Genomic DNA, 15,268 nt, shown 5'->3' on the forward strand with positions numbered 1-15,268 from the left:
TCAGGAGACGACCTTGTAAGAGTAGAGAAAGACCTGCATTTGAGGAGATGCAACAAGGATCAGAAGGGGTGAAGGAGGCAAAACAAGGGTCTTAAGGAGGTCAGGAGGACTTGATCTTGAGTCTCTAGAACCCATTTCTAGAACACTTCTCAAAGGATGTCCCTTATTTAATCATGGTGGTTTACCATAACACTCAATGCCACAGGTAGATATTTTACCATCCAACACTGGCCATGAGGTGGCACAAATGCAAGGTTTAGCAAAGCCTAACATCCATCTCCAAACTAGGATAGAAAGGTTCCATGTTTGATCACCCTATTATTATATGGAGTATATGACTCATTGTCCCTAATGTCTAAAGACTATCAGACAGAATCGGTCTATTTCACAAGTCTTATTAATGACGCAGCCATCACCTGCAAAGCAAGAGAAAGAGCTGCAGATCAGACAGGATAGGAAGAGACATAACAAGGTTCTCAGTTAACAGGTTTTCAAGACATGAGACAGGCGGATACTCAAAACCTTAATACAACTACAAGGCAAGTGGTTGCACATCAGGGAAACGTAACAGGCTCTCCCTGCAGCAAAGAACATTTGTTATGGGAATACGGCACGTTTATTAAGAGGAAGGTCAAAGGTGAGAGTCTGAGAACCGGTGAAGAACCAATAGAGTCTGAAAGGGAAACAGTGTGTGGCTTCCTTCAAGAATACAATGTATGGTGACAGAAAGAGGACAAAAACATCTCAACGCTCCGGCACAGACAGGGACTGGCTACTGCATCTGATACACAGGATGATTTGATACAGAGGGCCGGGAGCTCCTCTCTCCTACTCTGAATATAAAGACATTTACCACCTACCTCCTTATAATAAACCTCTCATCACCTATTAATACAAACACTGGGCTGCTGACACAGAGTCACGTACCTCTCTCCCCCTCCTAATACACAGACACCGGGACACGCACCTCTCACCCCCTCCTAATACACAGACACCGAGACACGCACCTCTCACCCCCTCCTAATACACAGATACCGGGAAGGGACACGCACCTCTCACCCCTCCTAATACACAGATACCGGGAAGGGACACGCACCTCTCACCCCTCCTAATACACAGATACTGGGACACGCGTCTCTCACCCCCTCCTAATATACAGACACAGGGGCACATACCCCTCAACCCCTCCTAATACACAGACACCGGGAAACGCGCCACTCACCCCTCCTAATATAGAGACACCAGGACACGCGCCTCTCACCACTCCTAATACACAGGCACCGGGACATGCGCCTCTCACCCTTCCTAATACACAGTCACCGGGACATGCACCCCTCACCCCCTCCTTATACACAGACACCGGGACACCTTGTAGGAAAGCTATTATTTTCAGCTTTCTGGCGTGGGACGCAGACCATTAGTACGACGTGGGTTTTATAAACAGAAATTTTATTCTTCTATGATCTCCATAAACAGACAATTTCAAAGCCATGAGTTCCTTCCTTCTCCTTCTGCAGAAATCCCTTTAAGACTAAAATGAAATGCAGAGATCATTAACGCTAACGACTCTGGCAGTATTCAGTGTATGTGAGTAATAGAGTCATTTGTCAGACTCGGGAACGCGAAACCCATCACAAAGACTTAAAGGGCCGTTACCGCGTTCCACCATAGGTGAGGATTACGTAAGGACACGGGTCCTGCGCTTGTATTTTTCCGTTAGCACAGGGAGCTTTGAGGTTTGCCTGTTATTATTTATATAGAAACCGGAACGGTCTTTAGATGTTCATCTCTTCTTCTTCAACAGTGGAGAAGATTTGCCAGGAAAGGGGTGTGGCTATCCCAGGATCTTGTTTTAAAAAAGTGGGTGGGGAGTGGGCAGGATGGGGTGGAGCTTAACATCATTTCTCCACCCCCAGTATTACCCCAAAGGTCCAGTAAGCTGTTGTAAAACACAGAGCCTATGGGACAAACCCAGAATGTTCTCAGAGGTCAGGTCTTTAGAAGTAAGATGTCTCTGAGGTCCTAATAGTTAAGATGTCTCTTCACTAAATGGCATCACATAGCCTCTTCTCCGGGACTAAAGAGACAGATGTTTATTTTCATAAATCAGGATGAAAGGATTCTGTTCAGAAGCCCTGGTTAGAGTGCCCAGGGTGCCAAGTGGACCTGCGAAATGAGTTGGAACTTCCCAAAAAGAGAGTTTTTTGTCATGTTGAATGACTGCCAGATACCTGCATATATTTCTCCGTGTTCAGTCCAAGACAATGATTCAGGGCCGTGCGGCTGACTGATTAGGCATTCTTAATGAATTGCTTCATGCTATTTTGAGGCTGCTTTAATTAAATAAATGTCTAGGAGCTCGACATGCAGGCTGGATATTGCAAAAAGGAGACTTTTTGTTTGGAGAATTAAACCCTTTCAAAGCCAGGCAGTGCAGGGTTTTAAAAATTACAATTAAGTGTTTCTGACCAAATTTCCCACGATTAAAAAATTATTTCTGGGAGAGGTCTGGGCATTTATCAGTACTAAGAATTATGTTTCTAATGCTGCCTTTACCATATTTGCTAAATTATAAGATAATGTTTTTTTTCTGGAAAAAATAATCTGAAAAAAAGGCCTCGTCTTATAATCAAGGTTGTCTTTTATTCAGACCTGCCGCACAACCGACTAGGCCTAGGGGCTTGTAACTCACCTTTACTCACACTCTCAGGTTCTCTCACACTCTCTCATGCTCTTCCACACTCTCATTCATACTCTCTCTCAATGACGCCCTACCTTCTTTGCTTCTGTGCCCCGTCTTCTTTTCCGCAGTTCCGCTTCTTCTCTGGCCTCTTCATTTTCTGCTGTCTTCTTTGTCTACCTACTCTGTTATCCAGGTAATTCCACAAAACAGGATGCACCACAGGGACTGCCTCTCCCCCATTCCTCCAATCATAGGAGAGAGTGTGCACAGAGGCTCCGCCCTTTTGAGGAAGTACCTGGATAACGGAGTTGGTACCGGAAAGAAGCGGACAAAGAAAAAAGACAGAAGAACAAGAAGAGCCAAGGGAAGAAGCGGAGCTGGGGAAAGAGTGTGAGAGCGGCAACAGTGGTTTATTCCCCAAATTCAGGCCTTTTTTTTATTAATATCCAAAGTTTTTTGGGGTCACCTGATAATCGAGCAAATAGGGTAGTTTCACTAAAGAATTGGCCTGAACGGAAGTCTGGGGTTCATGCTGAGTGTTAAAAATTTGAGCTCGATTTTTGAAGTGGGATTTATTTAGCCCTCCTGTTTTCTGATTTAGAATTTTCTTAAACCGATAGAATCCCGCCGGCCTCTCTCGGTTCCAGCTGAGAAAGATTATATTGAAGTGTTAGAGGGAAAAGGTTTCTCTGTGTCTTATCTGAAAATGACTCTCCGAGGGAAACACAGCTAAGTACAGCAGGCACCATACAAAGTGCAGGAACGTAGAGAGATACGGCCAAATTACAGCAGGGAGTCCTGGTTTTATTTCCAATGCATATAATTTTATGTTTTTGCTTAGTTTAGTTATCTTCCCACTTCAGATACATTCCCTACAGGAATCCGAAGCAGGTAGACTTTTAAGTCAATACGTATTTATTTGGCAATACAGCATTACTACGTAAACCTATAATTACCATTCAATCTGGGAAATGGCTCCATGTATACACTCCTTTTGTATAAATGCTACTTCATTGGGGGGATTCAGCCTCTGGGTAAAGTCAGACCCATAGGCATACCTCCGGGTCACCATGGATAATTTTCAGGTCTCGGGACACTTGCTCTCCAACCACATCAGCGGGACCACTCACTGACCTCAGCGGGACCACCCCCCAGCGACATCAGCGGTACCAGCCAAACACGTCAGCGGGACCACCTACACACATCCCGAAAAGGGAAGGGCTCAGGTAGCTGGAGGGTGGATGTTTCCAGGTATGCCCATAGGTCTAATATGCTAATCTTACCAAGAAAGAAGGGCAAAATGGGCAGGTGGCTTCTGTCGTAGCAGGGCCACCATAACCATACATGTTGCCTGGGTAGTTCTCTCTCTATCTGATATGTATCAACACTACCTCATACCACTCAACAGTCCTAGATTTCTTGGGACAATCACGATTTTTAGGCATTGCTCCACTGTCCAGCTTTGTGAGCGCTTGGGAGGCATGGGCCAGTTGGGGAGATCAGTGAGGTGTAATATCAATGGAGGTTTGTCTTTTCAATATACAGCTGGGCACCACAAGGAGGGATTTCAAGTAAGGTGGATGGGTGGTCCATCCCTGACTATATCACTTGGTTAGGTGTATATACAATAATGGGTAATGAGTAGACGAAAATGTATTCTGGCCTAGGCCAACAGTCCCCTTACTGCCAAATCGTCCTACAGGGGCAGATCGTCCTTCAGTATCCAGCTGCCCCGGTTACAGGGGAGATCTATAGTATGGAGACTGGCCCACTCAGCACAGGCCCCCTAGATTGCATTAGAATCTAATTGCATTAGATTGCTGAGCGCCTTTAAGACACGGAGCTCGGGGATATGACGTCATATCCAGGTGCTGTGTGTCTTAAAGGAACGGCGCAACTCTCTCAAGGCTTTGCAGACTCTGACGAGGAGGGGGTTGGCAGAAGCTAAATCCATCTCTGGATAGTAGGGTGTTATTATGGATAACAAATACGGCAGAATAATTTAAAAAAATGTAACCCTTTTTATGTAAAACTTTTTTATGCTCTAGTGATAAAAGTTTTTAAAGGTTATAGGGCGCGCTTGAATTCTTCAAACACTCTTACATCATAGCGTGAGCTTTTGTTACTTCTTTTACTTCTACCAGAAAAATCATTCCCTTCTGTACTTTAATTAATTTAAGTTTCAAAACCTGTTTTTTCTTTTTTTCCAATACAACATTTCTAAAGATAATTATACAATGCCGGCTATTGTATAAAAATTATTTGTAAGATATAACATTTAAAAAAAAAAACTTTTGCCGGTCATACAAGATAAATATTATTATTATGACTTAAAGTAATAGGTTTTATTACTTTATAACTTTTTTCTTTTAGGATTTGGCTCTATACCACTGATATTCCAGGTCACATCAATCTTTTTATTTAAATTTAAAGAGGGCGAGGTAATTAGTGCCCTAATCCCTGACTTCTGTCCGGATACGAGTGTAAATTAGATATTAAATTTAGATATTCAATTAATCTTTACCCTTTAGAGAGAAAGACTGAATATGCAAGGAATTAAACGCCACGATATGTATATAAATGGTACGTTTTTGTGGCTTAACAAATCCTTACTATTTTAGAACAATATGAACGTGTAATTTTGCCCATAATATATTTATAAAAATTTTTATTATAAATGTAAATTATCATTTTTTTAAAATATTTTTGTTTCAGTATTAAGCAAAGAACATTATCTTGTTATCAGAAACAATTGTGTTTTTATTGGTATTAAATCATGCAACCCAACACCATATCAGGTGTCGGGACACTTGGGTTGAAGGGGTGTGGCCAATCCGAGAAGTGAGTGAAGCCAGCCCAGAAGTGGGCGTGGAAAAAGGTGTGGCTACCGGCCACTTGTACTTAAAGGGGAAATCCCATGGAAAAAGTGCAGTATACGGTAATGTATCTGCAGACCTGGAGGCCGCCCCTTGTTGTCAGTCATGCGATATTTTGGGTGACTTTCCCCACTCAAACACCACACTGAGCTGATGCTTTATGGCAATGCTAATGAAGTCCAGTCTGCCATAGACTTTCATTATTCAGAGTGTCCAGCTGGGTGACTGAAGATATAACAAACATTTGTTCCTTTAACTATTGTGCTGACGCTCTGGTGTTTTATCTTGTCGACCTCAATAAGATTAGAGCTTTACGCACACACTGTGAGCCAGACCTTTTAAAAATAATTGTACAAAACATTGTAAAAATAATTTCATTAAATACAGAATATGGTCATTATAAGAAAAAAATACATATCAATTGTATAGTTAATGGAATTGAACAAATTGAATTTGCTCATAATAATGCTCTGGGGAGTTGAATGAAATGTTTGCGGTTCTTAAGTCGGAGGTGCAGATGTTCCAAGTATAAATGAGACAGACAAGACGAACGTTCTTCTGAATTAAATGGAAGTTTCATAAAACCTACATGCGCAGCGCCAGAAGGTCTCATTAATTGAGTATTGTTAAGTCTTTTCTCTGTCTGGTTAACTAAACAATCATGGCGCCTGTCCCTGCTGTTTTCCGATATATATATATATCCTAAACATTTAAAATGGCCGAAAAGAGACCGTTCATTTATGGGGTGCGGCTAGAGGTGTGGCTGAGGCGGGGCTTTGTTGAGACTTTTTCTGTGACTTTGTGCCTGATTGATAGCTATAGAAGAATAAGTGATTTTAATTTAATTTATTATACATTACAATATATTTATTTATAAAGCGTCGGCTGATTCCGCAGCGCTGTTACATTCATTAGAACATTTTATAAACACATACAATAACAAACTGGTGCAAAGGAGAAGAGGGCCCTGCTCTTGCGAGCTTACAATCTTTTAGGCTTTTAGGGGAATCAGGGAAGGAAAAAGGAACAGTGGACCATGGCGCCCAAGGAGGGACTGGACCTGGAAACATTGGAGCTGTGGTATTGGTGTACGTGAGAATTCCCTAGGGCAGGCTACCTGACACTCTAACTCTTCTGAGGGAATGGCTAAGTGAACGAGTGGGGCTAGATGTGCATGAGGTAGGGCCATCCATGCATTGGGCGAAGACAGGTCTATCTGAGGTAGGGCTAGCCATGTATTGGGCGGGGGAGGGCCTATGTGAGGTAGGACTAGCCATGTATTGGGCCAGGGCTGGCCTATGTGAGACAGGGCTGGCCATGCATTGGGTGGGGGCTTGCTTATATGAGGTAGGGCTAGCCATGCATTGGGTGGGGGCTGGATTATATGAGGTAGGGCTAGCCATGCATTGGGTGGGGGCTGGCTTATATGAGGTAGGGCTAGCCATGCATTGGGCGGGGGCTGGCCTATATGAGGTAGGGCTAGCCATGCTGAGGGGCAAGGCTAGCTCCAGACAACCTTAGGTAGGCAAGGAGCAGGAGTGTAAGTGGATGGGTGTGGCCTATGTTTCCCTGGGTCAGTGGTTCAAACCCAGACAGTTCCCAGGTATCGGGTGTATAAGATCCAAATTTAATTTTAAAATTTATTAAAGTAAAAAAAAGAACTCATTCTAGAACCTCCTCCAAAAATAATAACGATCTGAAAAAGATTTCCCCTCATTAAAGAGATTTTTAAACTCTAAAGCACAATGAGATTTACGGCAAGAAAATGAAATACGGATTATAAAAAAAATTCAAATTTAAGATAATGTATTATGTCTTTGTTAACACGGAACTCTTCCCTGTCAAATCACAATAGGATATGAAATATTTTGACACGAATGTTCCCAAAGCCTTAAACGCGTGATCTCCGCGGATTCATTAGCTACGATTATTAAAGTTGATATCCGCCGATACGTTTTGGTATTAATGTGTATTTACACAGCAACTCACAGCGTCACTCCAGCTAAAATATCCTCATTCATTCCCTAAATGACTTTTTTGCTCTCAGCTTTTTGGCAAAATTCAGCGAAATGAATTAGTTCACCGTTCCATTTCGCCGTAATGTCCTTTATTAGGTACAACGACGCCAAAAGCTTGAGTCTTGGAGACTTTTTTTAAAATTATTTTTCAGAAAAGAAAAAAAACACGGAATTTGGCAGCAGATACCAACCAAATGACCCTTCCCCGTCTTTAAATCCAACATCAAGTGCACCGGTGTTTTATTTTTTGATCTTGAATACTATGACGCCATTCCTGTTAATGTGCTTATACGATTGAAGACATCTACTGCCTCTGCTGAACGGCTATTCCATGTACCCACCAGTGTGTTATATGGACTTTACATTTTTTGTGTCCCCTTCCCAAAAGTTCACAAAGGACATGAAGACATTAAATAAACTGCTTAATTGTATCCCAGTGACGGAATTTAAACATGCATTGGATAGCCATATGGCTCCTGAATCTAAGATGAGACCAACAACGATTAAGGTCTTTACAGCAAGAAAAACGGGCACACTAGACGGGCTGAATGGGGCCGACCTGCCGGCAGATTCTATGTTTGGTGTAATTACTCTGACATCACCGTGCTGCTCTGTATGCAAATTAATTATTTACATATGGTGCCCTGTTGTTTTGATACTAAGATGATGGAGCCGATACTTTTTAGAGTGATTTTTAACCTCCCTTCCCCCAGGGATAGAAATTGAGCCGTGCAGCTCTGGGAAGCACATTCCCAGGAGAGCAGAGTCATATCTATGTATATAGGACGAGAGAGATCCTATATTCTCAGCAGGTTATAGTCATGACTGCTAATAACTTTGTTTTATAATATATTGTAGGTGGAAGGAAATCATTAAACCGACTCCCAACGGTTGACTTCGTGCTTTTTTTTTTTATTATGTTACGTAGAACCATCCGTATCTCTAACTTGAAGCAGTTGATATGATTAATGGGGTGACCATCTTCAGGAGGCTGGAAGACGGCCATTGAAGTTCAGTTCCTCGGTTCTCCGACGGTAACATCTGAAATAGCTTGTATCGGCTCTAATCAACGGCATTTACCAGACAGGTGTAGAATATCGGCAAAAGGGAGATGAGGGTCCCTAGAATTAGCATTTAAAGGGACAACACTAGAATGACAGATGATGGCACTCGCCGGGCGTTGGTCCAAAGCCAGCCAAGTAGACCCAGATGTCTTCTGCTTTAATACTTCTGGACATTAAGGTTTTTGGAATGACTACAGTCACAGTAAGTCTGGCTCCTCACTCAGTGATTAGAACTCATTAAAAGCTTTTACAAGTCGACCCAAGTCTGTTTTCCTTTTTCATTTTTAAAATGAATTTTAAAAAAAAGTCGATGAGGTCTATAGAAACCAGGCAGATCCTGGATCTCTGGTCTCGTTGATTGCGGGCCGGTGAGCTGAAGCGCTGAAGTAAGAATAATCGTGAGAAATAGACCCTCTCGAAGCAGGCGCGTTAAGTGATTAAATGGGTGTTTAATCATTATTTAACAGCGTGAGTAAGGTGACCGCGTGTGCCCTTTAACTGTTGATGCAGAGCAGCAGCATATAAATGCATCTCAGAAGAATTAATTTCCCCAGCATGTAATAAGGTGAGCAGTTTTATCGTTTAACTTTTAAGGAAAATATATAGTTTAAAACTGTATTATTAGATTAAATACAAGAAAGCATTAAGCCATTTAGGGAGTGATACATAAGTGGCATATGCTTCAAGCTGAAGTGGTAGAGGCTAATACAGGGAGGGAATTTAAACATGCACGGAGCGAGTCAGGTTTGATGTCTTATAGAAAATAAAAAAACGGGAAGACTAGATGGGCACATTTGGGGGACCTGATTGCCCAAACGGGTGATTTGCACCCTGGCACTAGGCCAGGATACGTCACCGACATACCAGTAAATTTCCATCATGGGGACTACACAGCTAAGTTCCTCTATTAAAAGTTCTCTTCAAATTGTTGGTTTTAAACCATGGTAGGTCTGGCATGTTTTATTCATAAATCTTCACTCGTCTTGCTTCTCCTGACCAATCATGGTCACCAACAAAAGAAGCTAAAAAAATTGAGGTTGCTTTCTAAGTGGCATCCTAGGGCCAAATATATGTAGACTTTCTACTTGCAAAGGAAACAATGCCAAATTTGACCATACCCGACCCATTTTCTCCCATTCCTTTTCCACCTGACCATCTCCTTGCCAAGCCCACCACTATTTTTTTATTATAAAGTGGTAGACGGGCTGCTGGAGGCTAAGCATCTGAAGCCCTGTGGGTTTAGCCACATACAAAATAACCGTCCGGGCTAATCATTCGCTACATATAAAACCCTGGACCTTTGGTTACTGGAGAGATTTGGCTTTAAGTAAAAGCTGTGTTAAATATTACATCTCATTTATAATTAAGTGTATAGAATCGACAATGCAGTATGGAACACTGACATCCAAGCCTGGATTATGGGATTATTGGTCCCTAGTGGCTCCTTTTCTTGAAAAGGTTATTGAAATGTCAAAGCAAGTAACCTATTTTCCAGCTTGTGGGTAAAATTCCAAGTTTAAGTTGTGATGGGGCAGTGGCCAAGCTAATGAATCGATTTTCACGGTGCTTCTGAGACTCAAACTTATTTGAGATTGATTTCATAAAAAATATATATTGTGATATTATTGTATGAACCGTGGAAGAAGCAAAAAAGTGAGCCAGGAACGTCAACTGCTTGGAACACTAGAAGAATTAACAACGATGATGATTCTGGTTGGGAGCCCATGGACTTCTACAAGGGCGTATGTCAAGTCAACCCAACAGTGCATTCATCAGACTTCAATACAATAATTGTCCTATGATATCTGATGTATAAAATACTAATGTTATAATGTAGCCCTGACCTGTGCTGTAGAACATGTCATGGCGGAGTACAAGGCTGTAAACTGGAAGTAGGTAGAACAAGCTTCGGAGACAAGTATGAGCAAAAAAAATTTGGTGAATGAAGAAGAAGACAGGGTGACGTTCTCTGAGCTCCTAAAGATGGTAGTCCAACTTTATGTAATAGAAGGAGGAGAAAGCAGAAGGCTCCAAGGTGGAACGACTACTCGTAGGGTTTTTGGAGACATTAGCACTTTAAGTACAGGGCCAGACTGGCGATAAAGAGGTGGTACTGGCACTTTAAGGCCAGCGGCTGCCTGTATGGCCAATGGGTTGATACGAGTGGCTGCACGACTATGTGTTTATGCTGGATCGTCAGTTCTGTACAAGGTCTAAAGTGCAGGTCACATTCCTAAATGGGGTTTCCTCTAGACAAACTACCCATTCCTCCTTATATAACAGAACCACCTCCGGAAAATGTTAAATATGTGAATATCCAAATTCTTTTTGATCTGTTTAACTATAGAAATGGGTATTTGCATTTAACACGGACGAGCCATCTTCATGTCCATATTTATATATTGAAATGAATGTTTTGCAATATTACTTTGCTTCTCCTGTTCCCTTAAAGGAAAATTTTCCATCAGCGGTTCTTCTATTACGGCAAAGTCTGCGCCCGAACCGGTCTGCCTAAATTAGAATAAAATCAGCTAAGTGGCTTTCCCGCCCGCTTCATTGAATAATCTCTCATTTATTTATACGCATCTGGAGATCTAAAGGTTTATTGAAATATCCTTTTACATAGATAAATATATTCCAGGTTCAGCCAACGGGACGTTCTTTTATCGTTCACGTGAGATCTAGAACCGCTATCCTAGCAGCCTATAGCTAAACCCAACTCGGTAAATATCGCTTACACGGGTTGCTTGTTTGTTAGAAAAAGATACTTAAACAAAGGTAATTACCCCTACAAGCGGTTGCCGGTGGGATTCTTCAGGGCCAACCATGCCGATCCCAAGGACAGATGGGAAAGACCTTGGTTTTATGCCAGTACGTGTTCATTACCTTCTACGCACACAACAGGACCCTCGACAATTACATTTACATACTGCGTTCCCTATAATATATACCAACGGGGTAGCAACTATTTTGGGGGGAGAGTTGCTGGGAGAATGAGTAATGGCATTTTCCGAATGCCAAAAAAAATACAAACAAGAGGAGATCTTTTATAATAACCATTCTGCTGTTACCGAAATATATTTCTCTAATATAGGAGATATAAAAAAAGATGGCTATTTCTGCCTAGAAAATCCATTCGATTCCCCCCCCCCGTACCTTAAATTTGAGCTGTTACAACACCTGCCCACACATCTCGAACATGCGCGCAATCAGAATATGTCTTGAAAACCACACAGCAACAGCATAACAGCGTAAATCAATTTAATATGGGCTTGTAACCAAAACCTATGTTTTGCATTAATCAATAACGAATAAACACTGCCTCTGCAATATGTTACATTCCTATAAATAGTTTAGAAGGTAATATATTTTTTTTAAAGGATTTAATCTTAGCCAGAGTGGAGGTCAGGAGGCTTGGGGCATTTTGGGCACTCGCCTAGCAGTTAGCTCAACAAGGGCACTTGGGAGTCATTTTATGTAGAACCTGGCCTTTCTCGATGCTGAGCGGGATGCCAAGTCTTGAAAATCAATATATAATTCATATACATAAATAAAACAGTAGGGTTCTGATACCTTCTCTAAATAAAGTATTTGCAGGGGCATCAAGAATCTATAAAAACCATGAGAACTGATCAGAATTTTAGACTGTTTAAGGAAAAAAACCGTCTCCCCTCCCCAGAAGAGCCGCAGAATTTCTCATCCTGACATACATAGCCGTCCATGACTCTCTTCCCCCCCTAAACCTTGAGTACCTTTGCTTCATCCACAAGACTCCAAACGGGCTTCAATTTGGTTTGAGAACTTACCAGTCTCACCCCAGATGGGGAGATATTCATCCTGCTGGATGTCCAGCATGATCTCCAGACCGTTCCCCGTCCCACCTTTCATGGTGGTGAGCAGGGGTCGACCGTCTTGTCCAGAATTAAACATGTAGCATTTCCCGTATCGTGTGAACACCTGGGAAGAGACAGAGAAAAAGAAACGTTCACAACGTGAGCAAGATTCCGTCTCTAAACCATATCAGAAAGTTTGATTTTTTTGGCTACCTAACCAGGCGGCAACCTAGGCTATTATTTTGGACCATTGGCAATATTCACACAGTAAATGTAAACTGTAAAGGTATGGATAATTTGATGGCCTGGATAATAATTTCTGGAATCTTCTCTTGGTAAAGGATCCACCTTCCTTTCCAAAAGTTAAGGAAACCTACAACTTTACCTGCTCCTAATCCTCTGTTGATACCACTCTTCTAACATATAATGCATTAGTACTTGGTCACTCCTGCCTTCTCTGCACCTTGTGTTTGAAGTGTCCCAGCTCTTAATAAATGTGGCCATTCTCAACCAAAAATGTACTGATCTGTGGGCCATTGAAAGGCGAAGGCAAGATGAGCTCTGCCATCTTCAGAAGACAAAGATAAGTGCCGCCGTTGGCACGAGCTGAAGTAGAAACACGTCTCCCTGTTGCTAGTATTCCGTCTCTAATTCAGCTTGCCAGAAAATGATGGCATTTGTGTACGGTATTGGAATCCACCGCCTCGATCAGGTGCCTGAAATGAATTATCCAAATATTCCCTCAGTGGTTTTCTAATTTGCTGAACTGTTCACTGGGACACGGCAAGAGAAAATATACGAGAGTCTTTTATTGCCGGAGACATTTTATACAAAATACACAGCGCGACAGAATTAAACTCCTTTGGGTCTCATTCACCTCGTCTTCTCCCTCGACGCCACAGTAAGACGTCCCTTCTAAATTACTCCTGCACCGACCTGATTTATAGGATAAAGCATCCACTATCTGCTTGGCTTTCTTTATCGCAACTGGGAACAGATAGACATTTCTCACTATGAAATGTTGAGGAACGCTGGCAAAAGAAAAAAAAGGAGACGAGGCAAGGGGAATAAAAAATGAAAGCGTAATGGCGGTGACACCTCTTTTATTATGTCCCAAGAATTTAAAACTAAATAGTCCTCATGTTGGATTTCTCATTGGTAAAGTCGGTAGCTTAGCCCAGTCACTTCTTCAAAGTCAAGAAAACAAATCCTACACGGCCAGCTTGTGCTCGACTACTGCTGTGACAACATGTTCTTCATCGACCGGAACCCTCCTAGAAATCGAACCATTTTCTAAGTGGCACCAAACATTCTAAAGTTCAAAAATAAAGTTTTACAGTTACAGAACATGTCATAATTAAAAAAAGAAATCCAAGAAATTTGGGAATCTCCTTGCCAAGGTAACTCATTGCTAGGTTTATGCCTACGTCCCAAAAATATGTTCTCCTGCCTGCTCTTCTTTAAATAAAATACATCCAACAATACGTGAAATTTCCGTGTTTGCCTACCATGCTTCCCCACCTCCATAAATGCTCTTCTTATAACAATTGGACCCATTTTCTATAGAAATGCGCCTTTTGCTCTCTAACTCTCACAAACATCCATTACATATGTATAATTCATCTTCTGTTGTATGTATGTATGTGACAGGCTGGAAAAACGTTGACAGCCGATTGGGAAGAAAGGGTGCGTGTGATCAACGGAACTCTCGATGACAACTTTGAAACTGTTGACATGAAGATTCTACAGACTATAAATATTTGATTATTTTATTAATTTGCATTTTACAGGAAAAAAAACGGATAACTCATCCACTTAATACAATTCCTAGTGCCTGATAAAACTTTCTTCCAATGTAAGGAGTAGCCTCGAGAAAACTATTGAAACCCAACAACCAAGAGTTTTTGGGTGCCTTATTCTCCTGTAATGAGGTTGTCTAGAACATCGGTCAGCTCTCCTGATTCCGGGGTGGTCCCCAACATTGTGTCGTAACCCTACTTACAAGAGGAAAAGAACTCTCAGCTAACTTCCCCTTCCATAGACGCCATTTTACCTGAAAGAGCCTCGTCTTTCCTTTCGCGATTGTAAAATAGGAGACCCCTTTCTTTCTCAGAGGTCATAGAGCTTACATTGATTCCTCTATGGCCCCATTGTCCCACCATTATGAGTTTATTATCCTTCTAGTTACTCCTCAGAAACAGTTCTAAAATTGACATTATTGTCATTTTGGTTTTTAGAGGAGATCCGAATGCCTGGTAATGAGTTTGTAATCACTGAAGGATTATAGAAAGATGAAAAGAAATAGTTTTGTCAGTAATAAAGGCATTAAAATTGGATTTGATCTAATCGCACCGTTATTATTGTAATAACATTATGTTCTCGGGTAGGGAAGACCATTGCAAAATCCATGTTCTTTAAAGAGATAGGGACATTTACTTTTTTAGACACCCGAGGGGCACATAGCATATAACAAATCAATGCACTGCTATACAGGCCAGAATGGGTTTTGACCACAAAACCCTCGGTGGGGCAACTCCATGGGGCAACTCGGTGGGGCAACTTGGTGGGACACTGGGCCTCTAAAACCTGGACATCTGGGAGGTTTGCATTGACACGATCATCTCTGTCCTTCTTAAATGAGAAACTCATCAGCGGTTCACTCTCCTTATGCATAATTTATTTAGTAAGGTAATTTAGTTTATGAAAACTGCTATACACATCATACTTTTTTTAATAAAAATGCTCAGTTATGGGGCTATAAGGAGGATGTATAGCCTATAATTCTCCAGGGGTA

General features: G+C 41.7%; 1 protein-coding gene across 2 annotated transcripts in view; it reads right to left on the bottom strand.

The window, feature by feature from the left end:
• The window catches only part of ASIC2 (acid sensing ion channel subunit 2), a 120,241-nt gene that overhangs the window by 25,222 nt on the left and 79,751 nt on the right, over positions 1-15,268 (bottom strand). For both annotated transcript variants that reach the window (XM_053454107.1, XM_053454106.1), the window contains exon 2: positions 12,448-12,598. In XM_053454107.1, the coding sequence (XP_053310082.1) occupies positions 12,448-12,598 (151 nt within the window). The remainder of the gene's footprint in view (positions 1-12,447; positions 12,599-15,268) is intronic.

This window comes from Spea bombifrons, chromosome 13 (assembly GCF_027358695.1).
Source record: "Spea bombifrons isolate aSpeBom1 chromosome 13, aSpeBom1.2.pri, whole genome shotgun sequence".
NCBI classification, from domain to species: Eukaryota; Metazoa; Chordata; class Amphibia; order Anura; family Pelobatidae; genus Spea; species Spea bombifrons.